At 56.9% G+C, this 22431-nt stretch overlaps 1 protein-coding gene across 2 annotated transcripts in view; it reads left to right on the forward strand.

The window, feature by feature from the left end:
• SELENOI (selenoprotein I) overlaps positions 1-22431 on the forward strand; it is a 30780-nt gene that overhangs the window by 4247 nt on the left and 4102 nt on the right. For both annotated transcript variants that reach the window (XM_071547660.1, XM_071547661.1), the window contains exons 2-9: positions 11051-11119; positions 11380-11488; positions 13536-13610; positions 14412-14674; positions 16490-16598; positions 18182-18230; positions 18626-18806; positions 19947-20129. In XM_071547660.1, coding sequence (XP_071403761.1) covers positions 11051-11119; positions 11380-11488; positions 13536-13610; positions 14412-14674; positions 16490-16598; positions 18182-18230; positions 18626-18806; positions 19947-20129 — 1038 coding nt within the window. The remainder of the gene's footprint in view (positions 1-11050; positions 11120-11379; positions 11489-13535; positions 13611-14411; positions 14675-16489; positions 16599-18181; positions 18231-18625; positions 18807-19946; positions 20130-22431) is intronic.

Below are 22431 nucleotides of genomic sequence, written 5' to 3' on the forward strand. Positions count from 1 at the left end.
CCATGGGCTGGGAGGGCTTTTCCAGCCTGAAGGATTTGTAGTTCTGTGCCTGTAACTCTTCTGCAGTAGGGAATTCTTCAGGTGTAGCTTCTGTACCTCTGGGGACAAGCTGAGCTGAACTGGGATGGAAGGGAACAGATCCATCCTTTGTAGGTACCGTGTTCCAGCACAGGGTGAGGCTTCCCCCGAGGCCAGACCTGTCCCAGGTGTGTGCAGCTCTTCGGGGTTCTCAGCCTGGTGCAGGTGGTGGAAGGTGCTGGCAGGTGGAGGTCTCAGTGTCAGAAGTGAAGTGCTTGTCCTGAGCCCACGGGCTGGGATGTGTGTGCTGCCCTCCTGGGGCAGAGCAAACCGGGCACTCTGCTCTGGTGGGTGCCCAGTGCCCTCTGCCAAACCCCAGCGCTCCGTTCCTGTCCAGGGTTGGGTGTCCTCTGCCAAGAAAGCTGCACCAGGCACTGCTGTTTCCCAGGGAAACCTGGCAGCTGAATGCCAGAGGTCAGATTCTTAAAACCTGCCTGCAGATCACCTTCTGGGCAGACTCTGGACAACCTTCCCATGCAAATTATGGGAAGGGGGAAAACGAGACCATCTGGAACAGTTACAGAGGTGTCTGCTCCTGTGTTGCTTTCTCTGCTGGACTGGGATTTTTCATAAGGGCCTGGAGTCAGAGGACAAGGGAATGGCTTCCCACTGCCAGAGGACAGGGATAGATGGGATATTGGGAAGAAATTCTTGGTTCTGAGCGTGGGCAGGCCCTGGCACAGGTTGCCCAGAGCAGCTGTGGCTGCCCCATCCCTTGGAGTGTCCAAGGCCAGGTTGGATGGGGCTTGGAGCATCCTGGGCTGGTGGGAGGTGTCCCTGCCCATGGTAAAGGGTGGGAACTGGATTCATTTAAGGTCCCTCCCACCCAAACCAGTCTGGAATTTGATGATGGTGACTGAAGGCACAGTGCTGCAGCTTCACATGTCCTGGCACAGCAGCTCCAAGGGTTTGTCCCTGTCTTTCCATATTCCAGTCACGTGCCCCTCGTTCTCTGTAGCCTTTCCTCAGGCAGTGTTGTCTGAGCTGCTTGTGATTCCACATCATCCAGCTCTCCCCAAAGGGATCCTGCTCTGTACTGGTGTCTTCTGGTGTGATGGAGCTGCTGGTGACTGTTCCCAGGGCTGTGATCCCTTTGTGGCTCTTTGATCCAGGTCCTTTAGGAGCAGGGAAGGTACCTGAGTGGTGAGAGCTGTGCAGGAGGCTCTGGCCATGGGTGAGTCTCCTGTGTTTTCCTGACTGTGTGAGCTGGGTGACAAATCTCTGTCATGATGTCACCTGGACCTCAGGCATTATCCTCAGGACTGGTGTTCTGGTGAAGATGCCAGTGAAGGAGGATGTGGGAGTGCCACCCCTTACCTGTGGCACAGGAGGGACACGGAGGGACGGCCCGTGTTGTGTTTGAGTCCAAAGGTGGGACAGGCTGGTGGGTCACTCCAGACACTCCCAGAGCAAGTCTGAGTCCAGCAAGAGGAAACTGAAGTGAGACCTGGGAAGGGCCTTTTATAGCAAAACTTCTCCTAAAAACCTAAACCCCTCAGACCTTTCCATTCTGCGTCCTTGTGTTCTGAGCAGGAGCAGGTGGTGGCCTTAAGGGACCCAAAGGTGCAGCATCCCTGTGGATGGTGGGAACCCCAGCTGGTGGAGCATCCCACGGGCCTCTCATCCACATGCACTGTGCTGGGCAGGCCCCATCCACAGAAGATACTTCCCACATGTGGCTGTTCAAGTTGAGGATTTTCTTGCAGGAAAACAACTCTATTTCCAGTGTCAGCTTGAAGGAGTGTTCATGGGAAAGCTCAGGAGCCCTGAGCTGATCAGGCTCAGGCTTCAAGGGTTCCATTTATCGTGGGAAACCCTTTTTTCCTAGATGCTCTCCTCCCTTTTCTGCACCCTCCTTCCAGGTGGGAACCCAACTGCTGGTCCCACACAGTGTCCTCAAGAAATCCTTTTGGCTCCAGCCTTGGAGAGCAGATGCTGCGCCGAGGGGAGCCAGTGGCTGGGAGCTGTTCCTGGCAGGATTTGCTGGAAATGGGAGCCCTGAGGAGATCTCTGCAGGCTGTTCAGACACACTGACATGCCCGTGGCAGCTCCCACCAGTGGAACAGCAGCACAGGCAGCGAGGGCAGCAGGAGGGGCAGCGTTTGGCCGCTGGGATGTGGCTCGAGGGCACGGTGATGGAAAGGCCAGTGCCTGCCCCCCAGTCATCCAGCTGGGCTTCTCCTTAGCAGAAGGGGAGGCCTTTGAGCCCAGCTCTGTAATCACTTAACTCCTTCCTGAGGGGCTCTTTTAATTGCCATGAGACAGGCTGTGTGTGTGTGTGTGTGTGCCTTTAAACACAGGCAGTTCCCAAGGGGCTGCCTGGCTGTGCTGTAAGGAAGCCCAGGAGCCTCCTGTGATTCCCAAGTCAGAGGTGTTTTCCTTTTTGTTCTCCTGTTCTGTGATTAAATTCAGGGTTAGAACCTCTGCCCAGCTTAGTGTGTCCCCTGCAGCTCTCGTGGTCTGCAGATGCCGTGGCTGGAGGAGGCAGCAGCAATCCCAGGATTAACTGGGCACGACGTGGCTCACGAGCCTTGGCTGAGCTTTTCCCTGTGCTGAGCAATGAGATGAAGGGAAGGGATTTATCCTGCTTTCTAGAGACACCTCTGCCATGTGCTGGGAGGGTTTGGGGAGTGATGAGCTGGTGCCACTCCTGGGGCCTGGCTGGGTGTGTTTACAGCTCTTCCTGCTGAACAGCCCTGAAAGTGCTGCAGAAAGGCTGAGGGTTTCTGAGCAGTGGCCTTTGCTCTGTGGGTGCCAAAGGGAATGAACCATATTTTGGTGGGGAACTCCCAAGCTCTCTGGTCTTAGCCACACAGTGGTGGTGATGAAGGTCTTTGTGGTCAGGGACCTACTGTGACTTCAGTCCCCAGTGGGTCCTGCAGGGTTTCCAGGAGGAACTTCAAACCTCTGTGGGTTTTGTATGAGCCAATGACTCAGCTGGGGACGTGCAGCTTGTGGCTGTATTGGCTCCACACCTGGCCTTGGACACTTGGCAGGGCTGGGGCAGCCACAGCTGCTCTGGCAAACCTGTGCCAGGGCCTCACCACCCTCACAGAGAAGAATTTCTTCTGGCAGTGGGAAGCCATTCCCTGTGTCCTGTCCCTCCCTCCCTTGTCCCCAGTCCCTCTCCAGCTCTCCTGGAGCCCCTTCAGGCCCTGCCAGGGGCTCTCAGGTGTCCCTGGAGCCTTCTCTTCTCCAGGTGACCCCCCCAGCTCTCCCAGCCTGGCTCCAAAGGGGCTCCAGCCCTGCAGCATCTCCGGGGCCTCCTCTGGCCTGGCTGCAGCAGCTCCACGTCCTTGTGCTGTTGTTGCCCAGGGCTGGGGCAGCTCTGCAGGGTTTGGGGTCTGCCCTGGGGGGGCAGAGGGGCACAATCCTCCCTGTCCTGCTGCCCACACTGTGGGACCAGCCCAAGGCACGGGGGGGGTTTCCAGGTATCAGCTCACACGGCTGAGTCGTGTCCATCTTCCTGCATTCCTTGTCCTGTCCCACAGCAGGAGCCCTCTGGGCTCTTCCCTTGCCAGGCAGGCCAAGGACACAACTCCTGCTCTTCCCAGCTGATTGATGCCCACATCCCTCTGCATCCTCTGTCCCACTTGAAGCAGGAGGTGGCTGTTCCCAGCTGGTGGTTTGGGACACTTGCAGAACCAGGTGCCTTGTCCTGGATGTGCAGTGAAGGAGCAGGAAGCTGCTCTCCCTGTCCCAGCTATCAGTGTGGGCACAGGAATCCCAGAGGAGCAACCAGAGGCGTGTGGAGAGCAGGGACTGGTTGAGGTGGGTGACAGTGCCAGGACTGGTGCCTTTGGCTGCTGGAGCCTTTTCCATGTGCTGGAGGAGCCTCCCTCCCTCCCTCCCTTCTGGAGCGGGGCCAGCTCACAGCTCTGGCCTGCAGAGCTCGCCCAGTGTTGCAAGATGTGCAGAGCCAGCCCCTGGAACCAGCGTGGGCTGCTCATCTCAGGCCCTGTAATTGCACTCCAAGTTTGCTGCAATGTTTATTGGTGCGTGTTGAATCTTGGCTGCAGTGGATTCCATCAGAAAAGGCACTCTCTGCTAATTAACTACAAGTATTTGGCTGTCAGGAGAACTGGGTGCATTGTGGAAATTCAGGTATCACTTCCTGTGGCTGGCTCCAGAAATGGCCACGTTATCAGGGCTGGATCATGACCTGACCTGTTCTGCTTCACATCTGGCACCAAGCAGGATGTCAGTGAGGTTTTTCTCCTGTTAACTACGAATTTCCTCTTTGTGGAGAGAAAGGATGAGGGAGAAAGAGGCAGAGGGAAATGTGCTTAGGGGGAAAAAGGTGTTATTTGTGCCTTTCATACAGGCTCTGTGGAAACTTGGGAAGTGGCATTTCCCTCCTTCCCTGCAGTGCCTCCACCACCTGGAATTGTCTCTCAATGGGTGTGGGCTTGTGGCTTCCTTGAATGGAGAAGTTCACCTTGATTTCTTTTTCTAGGGGTTGTAACAAATCCTCTTTTCTGGCACTGACTCGTGTATTATCCCAGAATCCCAGAATGCTGTGGGTTGGAAGGGACACTCAAGCTCACCCTGTCCCACCCCAGGGACACCTCCCACTGTCCCAGAGTGCTCCAAGCCCTGTCCAGCCTGGCCTTGGACACTCTCAGGGATGGGGCAGCCACAGCTGCTCTGCCCAACCTGTGCCAGGGCCTGCCCACCCTCACAGGGAGGAATTCTTCCCAGTATCCCATCTATCCCTGCCCTCTGGCAGTGGGAAGCCATTCCCTGTGTCCTGTCCCTCCTGGTTGGTGGGTTGGGATCAAACCCAGCTCTGCAGAGGGTCTGGGATCCTGCCAGTGTTTGCATCTCCCTGGTGGGTCAGGACCTCCTTGAGGAACAGCCCAGCCTGGAGGCCCTGCTCTGACCCCACAGGGAGTAGGTTTTGGGATAGTCTGCTGGGAAGGAATGCCCTCAGGAGAGCATAGGGATGTGGATTTTGCATTTTTGATTCTGCCTTTTCTCCCCCTTCCCTCAGTTTCCCTCCCTGATCCCTCAATCCCCACTCTGGAGGCTCATTACTGGCTGATCCTCTAATTCCATCCCTGCCCCTGAAGGGTCTCCATTCCCACCCCTGTGCTCACCATCTGTGCCTCCTTCTGCAGCTGATCACCTCAAACTGCAGTGGAAGTGGTGGTGACCCAGATTCATGGATATTTAATGCTCCCAGGCAGGGAATGCTCCTGGATGCAGCTGGAATTGGCAGGCTCCTCTCCAAAGCCTGCCATCAACATCAAGTGTTGCTCCACGTTGTGTATCCATGGGAAAGGGATTTCCACTGCACCAACAGGATAATGGGATGGGGTCAGGACTCTGCAGGAGGCTGGAGGGGCTGGCTCAGAGCCTCAGCCCTCTGTGTGTCCTGCCTGGAGCTGCTGTGCTGGACCTCAAGACTTCACTGGATTCCTGGCTGGGAGGGTGGGCAGGCCCTGGCAGAGGTGCCCAGAGCAGCTGTGGCTGCCCCAGCCCTGGGAGTGTCCAAGGCCAGGCTGGACAGGGCTTGGAGTGACCTGGGCTGGTGGAAGATGTCCCTGCCCATTGCAGGGGGTGGAACAGGATGGATTTTATGGTCCCTTCCAAGCCAAACCATTATGGGAATCTCCCAACTGGTGCCTGTGAGAGCCAAGGCTGTGAATGTCAGACACTGTTGGCAGGACAGGACTCTGGTGTTCCCAATGAATTTGCACATGCCGTGGGACTTGGGAAGTGGGAAGGAGATTTCTGCTCAGTGTGGTGGCTCCTCATGGAGGAGGAGGCCTCTGACCATGCCAGGACTCTTGAGGGGCTGCAGCGTGTGCAGAGCAGGGAGCGGAGCTGGGAAGGGGCTGGAGCAGCAGGAGGGGCTGAGGGAGCTGGGGGGGCTCAGCCTGGAGCAAAGGAGGCTCAGGGGGCACCTTCTGGCTCTGCAATCCCTGCCAGGAGGGGGGAGCCGGGACAGGGGGTCGGGCTGTGCCCCAGGGCACAGGGGCAGGAGGAGAGGGAACAGCCCCAGGTTGTGCCAGGGCAGGGGCAGGGGGGATATTGGGAACAATTCTTTCCTGGAAAGGGCTGTCCAGCCCTGGCACAGCTGCCCAGGGAGGTTTGGCATCCCCAGCCCTGGAGGGACTGAAAAGCCCTGTGGATGTGGCACCTGGGGGACATCATCAATGGTGGCCTTGGCAGTGCTGGGAGTGGTTGGACTCGGTGGTGTCAGAGGATTTTTTCAACCCCAACCATTCCATGATTCCGTGCTGTGTTTTGAAGCATCTTTAATTGCTGGACCTCTGAAAGCTGCACAAGGAAAGCCCAGGCAGGACTGGGAGACGGTGCTGGTGTGGAAGCTGCAGGTGGGGCAGCAGGTGGGACATCCACATCCTTCCTGCTGTTTCCCACCTGCTGCTGCTCCTGACTGGAGCCTGTTGGCTCGTGGTGGGTGCAGCTCTGCCACTGCCAACGTGCTCCATTCTGATGCCAGCTGAGAAGTGACCTTAGAAAAGGCAAACAAGACTCTGGTTAATTAGTACCACTGAGGGTGAGGTGACTCCTCACCCCTCAGCCGAGTGTGGGCAGAGGGCAACCGTGCCTTGTTTTTCCTGGCACAGTTCTGCTCACTTCCATGGCCAGGGTTAGGTGAGTTTTTTGCCTTCTGGCTTATCTTGAGCCTGATGGGAGAAGGTTCTTAGCCTTGTGCTCTCTTTGTACTTAAGGAGATTTATGGGGAGCAGCCTTATGGACTCGCTGGAGCTGCTCTGCTGATTGCACTGGCCATGTGGAAACATGGGCTCATGGCCTGCAGCTGCCATGGATCCTCCTGGAGAGCCTGGGAGCAAGATGGGATGTGCAAATCCATCTTTGCTTGCCATCCCCAGTGCAGGTGGCTGTGCCACCAGTGCTGTCCTCGCCCAGCCCACCCTGGATCTGTCTCACCCTGACACTGGTGATGATGTGACTCCCACCAGGCACATGGTGGGATTCTTGGGGTGTGCTGTGCAGGGCCAGGAGCTGGACTCGTGATCCCTGGGGGTCCCTTCCTCCTCAGGATATTCCACGGTCCTGTGGCAGGGCTTGGTCTGCTGCTGGCGCCAGGTAATCAGATTACTTCAAAGTGGAATTGTTTTTCCGGGACAGGAAGGCTATTAGTAGACTCTGGGCTATAAATCTGTATTTTTTCCTCTTTGGACACATAATTGGATCTTCCAGCAGTGTCCTGGTTGCAAGATTAATGTTGTTTTCAAGCTGTATGAGCCATTTGTGTCCATAAGTCCCATAACGACTCCAGTCAGCTCGTCTGTGATGGCACCGCAGCCACCAGACCTGTCTCTGCCACCTGCGGTGCCCTGGGGTTCCCTGGGGGCATCCTGGCATGGACAGGGCACCAGAGGCTCCATCCAGGTGCCAGTGATAGGATTGTTGGTGCTGCCTTTGCTCTTCTCTGAAGGAGTTTGAACCCGAATCCCAAGGGAAGTGTGAGAGCTGGGCTGGCTCCTTCCTGGAGCCATGTCTGCAGACACGGTGCTGTTTCAGGGCAGGGCCTGCTACAGGGCCTGGCTGCTTTGGGAAGGAGACCCTGGGGGGGATGAAATTCCTTCTGTGCACTTCTCCTTTTCCTCTGGCCTTTTCTTCCTGAAAACGAGACAGAAATCTGAGTCCAGGCTGGTGGGAATCATTGGTTGTGACAGAGAAATGCCCCGTGGAAGGCTGTGAGTGACCAGAGCAGCGTGTGGAGCTCCAGCTGCAGGAGGGACACGGGTTTGCAGCGAGGACAAGCTGGGGGAATGATGGAGCCTGGCAGCTCAGGAGGAGCCTGGCAGCTCAGGAGGAGCCCGGCAGCTCAGGAGGTGCCCGGCAGCTCAGGAGGTGCCTGGCAGCTCAGGAGGAGCCTGGCAGCTCAGGAGGAGCCTGGCAGCTCACTGGAATTCTGGGAGTGGCTGTGCCGGGCACCAGCCGTGTCCTGGGTGTCCGGAGTGCTGTCCCAAAGGGTGGCAGCCAGCCTGGCACCAGAGTCAGCCCCTCTCTGTCCCTGTGCCCCGGGGGTGTCCCTGAGCTGGCACAGCATTGCCAGCCCTGCTCAGCCCACGGACAAGTGTCCTGCCAGGAGGCTGCTGGAGCTGGAGGGGTTAGGAAGATCTAAAGCTGTGGGAGAGCATCCAAAGTGCCACAAAGATGAGGAAGGGTCTGGAGGGGAGGCCACACGAGGAGGGGGTGAGGGCACTTGGCTTGTTCAGCTGGAGAAGGGGAGGCTGAGGGGAGACTCATGGGGGTCTGCAGCTTCCTCCCAAAGAGCAGCACCAATCTCTACTCTGTGTGAGCAGGGACAGCACCCAGGGAATGGCTGGAGCTGTGCCAGGACAGAGTTAGGTGGGATCTCAGGAAAAGCTCCTTCCCCCAGAGGGTGGTGGGCACTGCCCAGGCTCCCCAGGGCAGTGGGCACAGCCCCAAGGCTGCCAGAGCTCCAGGAGGGTTTGGTCAGCACTCTGAGGGACAGGGTGGGATTGTTGGGGTGTCATGGGCAGGGCCAGGAGTTGGATTTGATGATCCTTGTGTGTCTCTTTGAGCTCAGGATATTCCACAATTCTGTGGTTGCATCAACAAACCTCTGCAGAGCAGCTGCCCCCTCACCCAAGAGATGGGTCCTTGCAGCTTTTTCAGTTCTGCAAGCCAAGTGGGACCATGTGTGGCCATGGGGAAAAGCTGCTTATTGACTATTCCTCCCAGTCTTTGCAGGGAGAGGGGAAAGCTTCCTGGGACAGGGGCCTGGAGAGGCTTTCCTGAGGTTCCTTACAAACAAGCACAGAGGCCCTGGAGCTTCCCGTGCTTCGCTCTGAGTGTTGCATCTGTGTTCTTGTTCCAGGCTGTTCTGGGGATAATGAGATTAAAACAGTCTCTCCTTCTCCCCTAACTGATGGTTCAAATCCTATTACCTCATAAAGCATTTGGAATTCTGTCCCCAAAGTTGCACTAAGCTGGGATGGAAAATTCCTTGGGGCTTATCCCTCAGCTCCAGAGTCTGGGGTTTGGTGCTGCCGGCTCTGCTGCTCCTGTGGGATTGCTGGTGTGGGCATGGAAACCCTGGAGCTAAATCCCAGGGAGATGGACTGATCCAGCACAGGGAAGGGCTGGAGCAGGCACAGAAGTCCTTGCCAAGGATGGGATTCACCCAGCTGGGGACAAATGCTGTAAGATCAGAGCCCAGCAAGAGCCAGTGCCCTTCCTGGCCCTGTCTTTGGGAGTGTTGCTTTGCCCTTTCCCACCACTTTCTTCCCAGCTTTTGAAGGAGACAGGCTGGTTCCAGTGAAAAATGGGGTTTGTGGACCAGGAGAGGAGCAGCCCATGGGTGCAGTGGCAGGGCTGGTTCATGGCCATGGGGTGGGTGGGGACACAGAGCTGCTCTTTGCTGAGGGGTTTCCTTTCACCAGTCACATCAAACCTGGGACCTGCTGGAGTGGGCCCAGAGGAGGCCCCGGAGATGCTGCAGGGCTGGAGCCCCTTTGGAGCCAGGCTGGGAGAGCTGGGGGGTCACCTGGAGAAGAGAAGGCTCCAGGGACACCTGAGAGCCCCTGGCAGGGCCTGAAGGGGCTCCAGGAGAGCTGGAGAGGGACTGGGGACAAGGGCTGGAGGGACAGGACACAGGGAATGGCTTCCCACTGCCAGAGAGCAGGGTGGGATGGGATGCTGGGAAGGAATCCTTGGCTGTCAGGGTGGTGAGACCCTGGCACAGATTGGGCAGAGAAGCTGTGGCTGCCCCATCCCTGGGAGTGTCCAAGGCCAGGTTGGACAGGGCTTGGAACAACCTGGGACAGTGGAAGGTGTCCCTGCTCATGGCAGGGGTGGGACTGGATGTGATTCAAGCTCCCTCTCCTATCCCTCACCCAAACCATTCTGGGATTCTGTGGCTGGGATTAGACTGGGGCAGGTGCCCATACTGGGGAGCTGGGGGGTGTTGTGCCAACCACAGGACCAAGGGGTGGGCAGGTGGCAGGGCTGGGGTTAGACTGCCCTGCCCAGCACAGAGTGCCTGAATTGAGGAGTTCCGTGGCCTGTGCAATCTTTTTGGGGCACTCTTATCAAAGTGTTACTTGTGAAAGGACTTTAGCCAGGGCAGTCTGTGCTTGGAAGGGCTGTGAGGGCAGATAAGCAGCTCGTGCTGCTCTCAGGGGCCAAATGATGACAAAGTTTAACTTTCTGACTGGAAGTTGTTTCTTGCCTTGTCTCAGTCTTTGGTTTTCAGTTCTGTTTTTATTTCCCCACCACAAACATGCTCTGAGCACCTCAGATGTTGTAAAAGTGGTGGGATGAGGGGTAAGAGCTGTCCCTCCTCCTTCCCCAAGCTGCCTCTGCTGAAATCTCAGCTCCTTGACAGAGAGGAGCCCCCTGAGACCCATCCTGCGTGGAGCACCCACAGGATTCCTGATGTTCACCCACCCTTTGGAAATGCCACCTCCAGCTCTCTGAGCTGGACACAGGGAAAGGAGCAAGGTGCTGATCCTTCACCAGGCAACTGCTTCCAACTGCTCTGCCTTTGTTGGTCTTTGGCTGCTGGAGCTGGAGGTCCTTTTTGGGTTGTTCACACTCTTTCTGGGGAGAGTCCACCCTTGACCCAAGTGTTGTTGCAATGCCAAGACTCAGGTGGTTGTTGTGCTCACAGAAAGCTCAGTATTCCTGGCACTGCCAGGACAGGACAAGGAGTTATGGATACAAATTGAAAGAGGAAAAATTTAGGTTGGATATTGGGAAGAAGTTCTTTACTGTGAGGGTGGTGAAACACTGGAACAGGTTGTGGATGCCCCAGCTCTGGAAGCTTTCAAGGCCAGGTTGGATAAGTGGGATAGTGGGAGTTGTCCCTGCCCATGGTGGAGAGGTGGGACCAGATGACCTTTAAGGTCTCTTCCAAGCCTTTAACATTCTCTGGTGCCAGATCTCTGGCCTTCCCCAGGTGTGTGTGGAGCCCTAACTTTGTGTCTCCCTCTGTGGTTCCCAGTACAGCGCCGTGGACAGCAACCCCCTGTCCCTGTACGTCATGCACCCCTTCTGGAACGCCATCGTCAAGGTGAGCCTCGTCCTGCCCGCTGGGCACGCCACAGTCCCCTCTGGGGCACCCTCAGCCACTTCCTTCGTGCTGCCACTAATCCCCAGGGCTGCTGCAGCTGCCCTGGGTGCCTGCATGCCCCCCCAAGGCTTGTGCTGCGTGGGATGCCGTGGATGCTCCCGCCGCTGTTGTCCATCCCCAGCCGGCCGTGCCCGCGGCTGGAGCGGCTCCTCCGTCTGTGTTTTAATGAGTTCCTCTGTTCTTTTGCTGCTTTCCCATAGATCTTCCCTACCTGGCTGGCCCCAAACTTGATAACGTTCTCTGGCTTCCTGCTGCTTGTCTTCAACTTCTTCCTCATGGCGTACTTCGACCCCGACTTTTATGCCTCTGGTAAGGCTGCGTGCTCCTGGGCGGGCATGGACCTGTCTCCTGCTCTGCTGGGAATTCTGGTGCCTGTTGGTGAGGCCCCTGGGTCTGGGCCCTCCCAGGTGACTGGCACAGAGGAGAGGGTTGAACTGGCTGTGCTCCCTGACAAGGACTTGTCTGGATACACCACCTTCCCTCTGCCTGCCGGGGGAAGGTGCACCTGGCAGCAGGGGGGAGAGGGAGGAGCAAACAGCTGGAATCTTGGGGAGGAATTGGCTCTTCCTACAGAACAGACAACAACCCAGTGCCCTTGTTTTAAAGTCACAGGGTACTGTGGGAAACACTGGTTCCCTGGCACCAGCAGGCAGAGCCTTGTTCCTCACACCCAGCTCACTGCCCTCTTGCCAAAGCCTCCACCACGGCTGACTAACAAGGCCAAACCCTTTCTCAGCTTCACTGTTTGCAGCTTTAAACATTCTAAAACTTTCTAACAGTGCCCATGTTCATCTGTCTGTGATTCCAAAGGTTCAGCTGGGTCCCTTTCCTCCTGGAGCTGTCCCAGGGAAAGGCTTAATGCAGCGTGGTAACTCTCAGTACCTTCCTCTCCATGTTTGTCTCTCCCTTTGCCCCTGCCATTCTTGGTTTAGGTTGCTCAGGAGAGTTCATGTAGTTCTTCTAAACTGGGCCCATCATCAAAACACAGTTAAGTGGGAAAAGTGCTGGTTTCTTGGGATTGCTTTTATTGGTGGGTAGGCAAGTCCAGGCTACTCAGAGCTTGGGTGGCATCAGGGGCTGTTTGCCAAGATTTGGGCTGTGTTTTGGTCCATAAGCCATGGGAAGAAAAGCTGACAGAAGGTCAAGCTGAGAATCCCCAGGACAACAGACATCCAGAGTCATGGGATTACAGTTATTTGGGTTGGAAGGGACCTTCAAGATGCATCCCCCCTCTGCCATGAGCAGGGACACCTTCCACGAGCCAGGGTTGCTCCAAGTCCCATCCAGCCTGGCCTTGGACACTTCCCAGGGATGGGGCAGCCACAGCTTCTCTGCCCAACCTGTGTCAGGGTCTCACCACCCTCACAACCAGGAATTTCTTCCCAACATCCAATCTCTCCCTGCCCTCTGGCAGTGGAACCCATTCCCTGTGTCCTGTCCCTCCATGCCTTGTCCCCAGTCCCTCTCCAGCTCTCCTGGAGCCCCTTCAGGCCCTGCCAGGGGCTCTCAGGTGTCCCTGGAGCCTTCTCTTCTCCAGGTGACCCCCCAGCTCTCCCAGCCTCTCAAAAACTGGCTTTGGAAAGGTGGAGAAGCTCATGCTTTGAGACCCTTTCACATACGTGTTTTGCATGTCCTTCTTGGAAAGAGAACTTTTCCTTGTGCTGATGGAGCCTTCAGAACTTGGTGCCTTCCTTCTCCTTGAATGGCTTTGTAGATGTGACCCTCCCTTTGCTGCTGGAAAAGGCACCATCCTGCTGCTGTGAGGAGACAGGAGGTGGCATTTCATGGAATCTTTGTCCCCCCAGGAGACCTCCCTGTGCCCTGCTGCTCCAAGGAGCTGTGCCCTTCCCGCTGTTTGCCAGTGCCCCTTTGGCTCCCTGCCAGGGCTGTGCTGGAGGGGGTGGAGGTGCCATGAAGGAGCAACTCCATTTCCATTGGCAGGATGGGACTGGAGACTGGGCGGGGAATCCTGGCATGTCCCTGCGGGGGTGGGAATTGCCACATCTCAGAGAGGCTCCACCTGTGAGCAAGAGATGGAGAAGAGTCATGGCACACCATTCCATGGCATTGCAGTGGGGCTGCAGTTGCTGGCCCCAGTTCTTACATCCCCTGATTTTGGGGATCTGGGGACAGAGGGGAAGTAAATCCTGGAAGGAGAAGTCCTCAGTTTAATGAGGCCTGGTTTAATGAGCTGTTGTGGAGCAGCTCTGCCATCACCCCCTGAAAAGTTCACGTCCCAGCTTTGAGTCATGAGGTGCTTTGCCTTGGTCCTTGAGGCTCTGCCTCTTGGGTCCAAGTAAGCCCACTGGAAGCACATCCTGAGCTCCCCTGTCTCGGCTCTGTCTGATCCCTGCAGCTCCTGATCACCAGCATGTTCCAAACGGAGTGTGGATCGTTGTGGGGCTCCTCAACTTCATGGCCTACACGTTAGGTAAGAGTTTTCCTGCTGGCCTGTGGCCTGTGGCCTTGTGTCATCCAGTCTCTGGGCCCCCCAGGAAGTGATGGATTCTGTGCTCCTGCCAGGCACTGATCCAGCTGCTGCTGGGTCTGCTGCAGCAGCTTCTGGGGAGCTGCTCTGCAAAGTGGAGAGAGGGAAGTTGTCCCAGAGGAGCTGATGGGGAAGGAGGAAACTGGAAACAACTTTGAGATAAATGGTGAAATTCTGTCTTGGGTCTGCTTTAAATAATCACAGAATCACAACACTGGTTTGGATTGGGAGGGACCTTAAAGCTCATCCTATTCCACCCCCTCCCACAGGCAGGGACACCTTCCACTATCCCAAGTTGCTCCAGGCCCTGTCCAGCCTGGCCTTGGACACTCCCAGAGCTGGGGCAGTCACAGCTGCTCTGCCCAACCTGTGCCAGGGCCTGCCCACCCTCCCAGCCAGGAATTCCTTCCCAGTATCCCATCTGACCCTGCCCTCTGGCAGTGGGAAGCCATTCCCTGTGTCCTGTCCCTCCATCCCTTGTCCCCAGTCCCTCTCCACCTCTCCTGGAGCCCCTTCAGGCTCTGGAAGAGGCTGCTTTAAGTAATATAAAGGAAATACAAAGCAATAAGTATAATCTTGTCAGCCTGTCGATTTTCCAGGCTCCTGTGGAGCCGGTGGTGGGAATCCCACCCTGTGCTGGAGGATGGAGCTGCTGGAAGCTGCCGTTCCCCAGCTGCAGCCTGGCCCTTTGCTGTGTGTGGGGGGTGGCCAGGAACATCCCCATTCCTCTCCCCCTCGTCCCAGATGGAGTTGATGGGAAGCAGGCCCGCCGGACCAACTCCAGCACGCCCCTGGGGGAGCTGTTTGACCACGGGCTGGACAGCTGGGCCTGCGTGTACTTCGTGGTGACCGTCTACTCCACCTTCGGCCGCGGCTCCACCGGCGTCAGCGTCTTCGTGCTCTACCTCCTGCTCTGGGTGGTCTTGTTTTCCTTCATCCTCTCCCACTGGGAGAAGTATAACACAGGGATTCTGTTCCTGCCCTGGGGATATGACATCAGCCAGGTGGTGAGTACCCCCACAGCCCCCAGCTGGGGGGCACCTGCCGAGGGGTGCGAGGGAGGCAGGTGGCTCTGCTCGTATCCAGAGCCTTGTAAATCATGGAATCACAGCCCATGGAGATGGACTCTCCACGAAAAATGAGGTTGGAAGGGTGGACATCACCTTGTCTGTCCTCTCCCTGGTTCTAAATGCCTGTTTTGGCCACCTGAATTTTGGCTTTTGGTAGTTTCCAGCATGGTACCAGTGTGGGCACATTGAAGCCTGGAAGTTTGGGATGCTTGTTGGCACTATTAGGATGTGTGCCAAAACCACAGCAGAGTTAATTGGCTTGTTAATTGCTGTGCCTGGAGCAAAGGTTTCTGGGGAGGTGCACCCCCATACCTGGTACCTGGGAAATGAGTGTAGAGTTTGATGGTGATGGACCTGTTGGGGTGTCCATCCCTCTTTAAGGAATTCTCTGCATGAAGCTCTTTCTGAAGAGAACTGGGACAAGACAGGTCTCCTGTACTGCTGGCAGTGTCTCCCACTAGCCCAGGGTGCTCCAAGCCCCATCCAGCCTGGCCTTGGACACTCCCAGGGCTGGGGCAGCCACCGCTTCTCTGGGCACCTGTGCCAGGGCCTGCCCAACCCTCATTGTAAAAAAGCTGCTTCATTATATCTAATTACCTTTTATTTATTTTATTTATCTCCTGCCTCATCAGATGCTGGGTGGGAAATGCAACAAGGTGGAAGGAGGGTGATTAATGCAGCCACATTACAATAATCATCTCTCCTAGTAAAGGACACCAGAGTTGATTCCCCAGCTATACTCTGACCCCTCTCTCCAAAAGTGTTGCCTAAGCCCAGTGCTTTCAGCTCGTGCCTCTTGCAGGGCTGGAGGGCTGAGCTGCCCTGCAGAGTGTTCCACCTGTGCAGGGGGACTGGGAAAGCTGAAACCTCCCCTGGGAGCTTTGCCCTGTAATCCAGCAGCAGAAGGATAAGAGAGTCCCTGAGTGAACCTTCCAGGGTCACTGGAACTTGTGATGTAAAACCTGTCGCTGTGCTTTGGGTGTCTCAGGAGTTCCAGCTGTGCCAGGGCATCCTGGCTCCTGGACCTCCCCTTCTCAGGGAATCGCTGAGGTTGGAACTGCCCTCTGAGAACATCCAGTCCAACCAGCCCCCAGAAATGCCAAGGCCACCACTGACCCAAGTGCCAATCTATCCAGGGATGGGGACTCCACCCCTGCCCTGAGCAGCTGTGCCAGGGCTGGACAGCCCTTTCCAGGAAGGAATTATTCCCAATATCCCCCCTGCCCCTGCCCTGGCCCAGCCTGAGGCCGTGCCCTCTCCTCCTGTCCCTGTGCCCTGGGGCACAGCCCGACCCCCTGTCCCGGCTCCCCCCTCCTGGCAGGGATTGCAGAGCCAGAAGGTGCCCCCTGAGCCTCCTTTGCTCCAGGCTGAGCCCCCCCAGCTCCCTCAGCCCCTCCTGCTGCTCCAGCCCCTTCCCAACTCCGCTCCCTGCCCTGCACACGCTGCAGCCCCTCCAGGTGTCTCTTGGCTGAGGGCCCAGAACTGCCCCAGCCCTGGAGGTGCCTCAGCAGGGCCAGCACAGGGACGGGCACTGCCCTGGCCCTGCTCAGCAGCTCACACTTATTACACCTCATAACATGGGATGTTTGTGGATTTGTGTTGTTTTTCCCCTTCCTCTGGCTGGGTAAGACTGAACAGGCCATAGCAAAGCTGCCTGTCCCTGGAGCTGCCTGGCACACACGTGGTGCTGGAGGTGCTCCCAGCCTTGCCCATCCCATTCCTCACACCTGCTTGTCCTGTGCTTTCTTTCAGACCATTTCAATTGTCTACATAGTGACAGCCTTTGTGGGAGTTGAGGCCTGGTATGCACCTTTCCTGTTTAATTTCTTATATAGAGACCTATTCACTGCAATGATTATTGGTAAGAAACTCCATGTTGAAGCCTGTCTTTTAAACTCCCCCTTTGTAACGAAAGCCAATGTTCATGCCATGCTAATGCTGCTCTGTTTGCTGCCCTGGGAGCTGCTGCTTCGGGCTGTTGTTGAAGTGGCTCAGGGAGGGTGTTCTCACAGCCTGCCCTTTCCCAGGATTGCAAAACACTCTTGTCTCCTGCAGAGCTGTTTTGGAGAACTTAACTCCCGTCTGCCTGGGCTGACTTCACACACCAGGGAGCTCAGTTTGTTTGCAGTGAGAGCCAGGGGGGTGCCAGGGGATAAAAGCAGGGGGTTTAGGGGGTAAGGCCCCATGTGCAGGTGGGTGCTGGGACCTGGCACCCCAGTGGAGCCCCCCTGGCCTTGGGCTGTTCTGGGGGGATTAAGACACTTGTTTTGCTGCTCTGGGGCTCAGTCAGCCCCGAGCACAAACACTGTGTGGGAAGGAGGTTGCAGCTGTGGAGGGGGGTGGAAGCTCTGCTGTTTGGGGATCCTGCCCTGCATCCACCCACCTAATCACTGAATAATAATAATAATAAAACTGAAACAGAAGTCCAGCCTCTCTTTCCTGTGGTCAGTCAAAAGAAGCCACTGCAAAGAGTAGAGCTGAGCTGACGTTGTTTAATGCCATTTGCCTCCTTCTCAAGTTTCTGTTCAGTTTCTTTTCTGTGTTCTTGGTAATTGCTTATTTTCAAGTTAATTGGTGTGTTAAGTCTAATGCTTGCACTTTTATCAGGGGGATGTTCTGAGCTTTCCTCTGGCAGCCATGTAAGCACATGTAATGATAAATGTGTGAAGATCAGAGCCCAGTGCCCACAGACCCTGTAATGTAACATAGGAATGATAAATGTGCTTTTCCAATGTGAAAATCAGACCTTAATGCCCACAGGTCCTATAACTTAACATGTGAATGATAATTGTGCTCTTCCAAGTTGAAAAATGGAGCTAAATGCCCACATGGGCTGGATTTTGGGTAGGAGTTGGGTTATTAAAGCAGGAGTATTTGCAGCTCTGTTAAAAGAGCCCCTGCTGGATAAGCAGGGCAGGAGTTGGGCTGGGCTATCATGGATATAGTGGCTGGTGGTTCTGATTGGGGTCCAGATTTTTCACTCATGTAGGTGGTTTGTGTCATTTATCGAGTTAAACGACTCCTTTGTGGCACTGTGGGCACTGGAAGTGTTTGCACTCAGCAGGAGAAGTTGCAGATTGCCTTTATTATGAGGACTGAAAATGGTTGTGCACAGCCACGTCACCCGTGGAGTTTGCACTCGCCTCCTGTCTCATTAGAACTGTATTATAATTAAGCTTTGTCCCTGTTTAAAGCACCAGGCTCATTAATGCAGCTGTTTCAAATGGAAATGTCTTTCATTTACAGAAGACCTTAACTGTTAATTACAGCTCTTGGACCAGAGTTAGGAGCACCTGCTTCTGAATGTGCTGAGCTATTCTTGGGGCACCTCGGAGCTATTTTTGTTGCAAGGACCTTAAAGCAGAGCCCAAGGAGCTGCATGTCCAGGGGTGCTCAGGAGGGTCCCCTCTGCAGGGGCACTAACGAGGCTCTTCTCTCTTCCAGCCTGTGCTCTCACCGTGACGCTGCCCATGAGCCTGTACAACTTCTACAAGTGAGTTTCCAGAATCCCAGGATGGTTTGGGTGGGAAGGGACTTTAAATGAATTCAGTTCCACCCCCTGCCCTGGGCAGGGACACCTTCCACTGTCCCAGGTCACTCCAAGCCCTGTCCAACTGGCCTTGGACACTCCCAGGGCTGGGGCAGTCACAGCTTCTCTGCCCAACCTGTGCCAGGGCCTGCCCACCCTCCCAGCCAAGAATTCCTTCCCAATATCCCACCTATCCCTGCCCTCTGGCACTGGGAAGCCATTCCCTGTGTCCTCTCCCTCCATCCCTTGTCCCCAGTCCCTCTCCAGCTCTCCTGGAGCTCCCTCAGGTATTTACTGGAGGCAGGACCAGGGATCTCTCAGGGATTCCATGTATTTTCATTTCTTTCCTTGTGTTCCAGGGCCTATAAAAACAACACCCTGAAGCACCACTCTGTGTATGAGATCCTGCTGCCCCTCGTGTCCCCAGTGCTGCTGTTCCTGCTCTGCACCACGTGGATCTTCATGTCCCCCACTGACATCCTGGAGGTCCAGCCCAGGCTCTTCTATTTCATGGTTGGAACAGCCTTTGCCAACATCTCTGTAAGCAGCTTTTGCTTTATGCTTGAGAAACCAGGGAATTAGTTGAGTGTTTTCAAAGGCCCATGAACAGCAAAGTTCCTGCTTCCTTTTTGGGGGCAAATGTAAAATGGTAGAGCCTACATTTTCATTAATTTAATCTAATTTTTATTAAATTTAACCTAGCTGCATATTCCTAGAATTACAGAATCATTAAGGTTGGAAAAGTCTTCTAAGATCATCAAGTCCAACCATTCCCTCAGCACTGCCAAGGCCACCAGAAACTCAAGTCCCCAAGTGCCACATGAATGTGGCTTTTCAGTCCCTCCAGGGCTGGGCACTCCACCCTGCCTTGGGCAGCTGTGCCAGGGTTGGACAGCCCTTTCCAGGAAGGAATTGATCCCAATATCCCCCTGCCCTGGCCCAGCCTGAGGCCGTGCCCTCTCCTCCTGTCCCTGTGCCCTGGGGCACAGCCCGACCCCCCCCCTTATTAAACTCCCCCTCAGGGGGTTGGAGGAACTGGGACAGCCCCAGGGAGCACAGAATCCTTAGGGATGGTCAAGGGTGGAAAAGCCCTCTGGGATCATCCAGTCCAACCACCCCCAGCACTGCCAAAGCCATACTGACCATGTCCCCAAGTGCCACATCCACATGTTTTTTGAACATTTCCAGGGATGGTGATTCCAACACCTCCCTGGGCAGCCCCTGCCAGGGCCTGGCCACCCTTTCCAGCAACCAATTCCTCCTCCTGTGCCCCCTGCCCCTGCCCTGGCCCAGCCTGAGGCCGTGCCCTCTCCTCCTGTCCCTGTGCCCTGGGGCACAGCCCGACCCCCTGTCCCGGCTCCCCCCTCCTGGCAGGGATTGCAGAGCCAGAAGGTGCCCCCTGAGCCTCCTTTGCTCCAGGCTGAGCCCCCCCAGCTCCCTCAGCCCCTCCTGCTGCTCCAGCCCCTTCCCAGCTCCGCTCCCTGCCCTGCACACGCTGCAGCCCCTCCGGGTGTCTCTTGGCTGAGGGCCCAGAACTGCCCCAGCCCTGGAGGTGCCTCAGCAGGGCCAGCACAGGGACGGGCACTGCCCTGGCCTTGCTGCCACATCTCCTGTGCCCTGGGGAGAGACCCAGGCCCAGAGACCCCACGCTGTGCTCAGGCTGTGCCCCTGTCCCCGCAGTGCCAGCTGATCGTGTGCCAGATGAGCAGCACCCGGTGCCAGCCCCTCAACTGGATGCTGGTGCCCATCGCGGCCGCGCTGCTGCTCGTGCTGTCGGGGCTGGCGCCCCACAGTGAGACGCTGCTGCTCTTCGTGCTGACGGCGTTCCTCACCCTGGCTCACATCCACTACGGCGTGGTCGTGGTAGGTGCCCCCGGGGCATGGGCTGGGCTCTGCTCTGCTGCTCTTTGGTGCTGCTGCGGCTGGATGGGCAGGGAACGCTCCCGGTGAATGGGGGAGAGTGGGGGGAGTGGCTGTGGGTGGGAGTGGCTGTGTCGGGGGTAGGAGTGGCTGTGTCGGGGGTAGGAGTGGCTCTGTCGTGGGTAGGAGTGGCTCTGTCATGGGTAGGAGTGGCTCTGTCGGAGGTGAGAGTGGCTCTGTCGTGGGTAGGAGTCGCTTTGTCGTGGGTGGGAGTGGCTCTGTCACACTGCCTGTGACTGAGTGGAATTTGGGTGCTGTTGTCCCCCTGGGGCTGTGTCATTTGAGCTGGAAACAAATCATGGAATCTCAGGATGGTTTGGGTTGGGAGGGGCTCTAAAGCTCATCCAATCCCACCCTCTCCCATGATCAGGGACACCTCCCACTGTCCCAAGTCACTCCAAGCCCTGTCCAGCCTGGCCTTGAACACTCCAGGGATGGGGCAGCCACAGCTGCTCTGCCCAACCTGTGCCAGGGCCTGCCCACCCTCCCAGCCAGGAATTCCTTCCCAATATCCCATCTATCCCTGCCCTCTGGCAGTGGGAAGCCATTCCCTGTGTCCTGTCCCTCCAGCCCTTGTCCCCAGTCCCTCTCCAGCTCTCCTGGAGCCCCTTTGGGCACTGGAAGGGGCTCTCAGGTCTCCCAGTGGGGTCTCCAAGGTGTTGGGAGAGCCAGTGTGAAGGAGGGATGTCCCTGGCAGGGAAAGCAGGAGCACTGGAGCTTCAAGGCCACCTCCCCAGCCATGAAGGCTGTGTGGAGATCCATTTGCTCCCCTTGCTCTGCCTGGCTCCTTGACTTTTGAGTAAGAGAGAAAATAACTTGTAGCAGACCTGAGTCCCATCAGGAATGCCCCAGGAAGCTGCTGTGGAAGGAGGACAAGGAGCCCCATGTCCCCTGTCAAGCTGGGGACACCCTCCTTGGGAAGCCCCTTCTTCTGGGAGCCCAAGGTCTAACATGGAGGCTCCTGAGTCAAGTTCCAGCTGTAATTACAGCCAGGGAGTAATAGCCAGGTTGTCTGGTCTGTCCAATTACTGTAATGAGGTTTCTGTGCAAGAAGGATTTGAGTTCCTAAGAAGCTTAAATAAATTTGGTCTTGGAATCACAGCTAGAGATGGGACTGACTGGGTGGTGAAATCCTCTTGCCCAGGTTTGCCCATCCCCTCCCTGGAGCTTCCCAGTGCTCTGCTCCTCTGAGACTGTTCCCCTCCTTCCCTCCTTCCAGCTTCCCAGGGGCCCACCTGTCTCTTCTTCCAGGATAAAAGTCACTTGGAACTGAAGAGCCCTTAAAGGCTTTGTGACTGGGGCATAATCCCCAACTGCCCAAATCCTCAGGATTTGGGAGGAATGATTAGGAATAAACCCTCTGTGCCCAGCTCAGGCTCCTTCTGCCAGAAGCAAAGTACCCATCCCCTGGATTCAGGAATTAGACAGATATCTGAGATGACCAAATTAATTTAAGCAAAATAATAAAAATAATGCTGGGAGGAGCAGAGAGGGAGCAGGGTAAAATCTGAGGGTGGAACCCTGCAGGCCCCAGCGAGGGCAGGAGCAGAAACGAGCCTGATTCCAGGCAGGCCAGGCTGTTATTTCTGAGGATGTGGGAAGGGAGCAAGGCTGGTCCCTCTGGAGCCAGTGCCTGGCCAGCCCCAGCCTCAGGGACAGGGCTGGGCAGACACAGCCGGGGGGAGCTGCAGGGTGGGCACAGGGTCGGCAGGAGGGCAGCAGGGGGGGCACAGGGTGGGCAGGAGGGCAGCAGGGGGGGCACAGGGTGGGCAGGAGGGCAGCAGGGGGGGCACAGGGGGGGCAGGAGGGCGGCAGGGGGGGCACAGGGGGGGCAGGAGGGCGGCAGGGTGGGCACAGGGGGGGCAGGAGGGCGGCAGGGTGGGCACAGGGGGGGCAGGAGGGCGGCAGGGGGGGCACAGAGGGGGCAGGAGGGCGGCAGGGGGGGCACAGGGTGGGCAGGAGGGCGGCAGGGGGGGGCACAGGGTGGGCAGGAGGGCAGCAAGGGGGGCACAGGGGGGGCAGGAGGGCGGCAGGGTGGGCACGGGGGGGCAGGAGGGCAGCAGGGGGGGCACAGAGGGGGCAGGAGGGTGGCAGGGGGGGCAGGGGGGGCACAGGGTGGGCAGGAGGGCAGCAGCGTGGGCACAGGGGAGGCACAGAGGGGGCAGGAGGTCGGCAGGGTGGGCACAGGGGGGGCAGGAGGGCGGCAGGGTGGGCACAGAGGGGGCAGGAGGGCAGCAGGGTGGGC

This window comes from Pithys albifrons, chromosome 2 (genome assembly GCF_047495875.1).
Source record: "Pithys albifrons albifrons isolate INPA30051 chromosome 2, PitAlb_v1, whole genome shotgun sequence".
Classification (NCBI taxonomy): domain Eukaryota; kingdom Metazoa; phylum Chordata; class Aves; order Passeriformes; family Thamnophilidae; genus Pithys; species Pithys albifrons.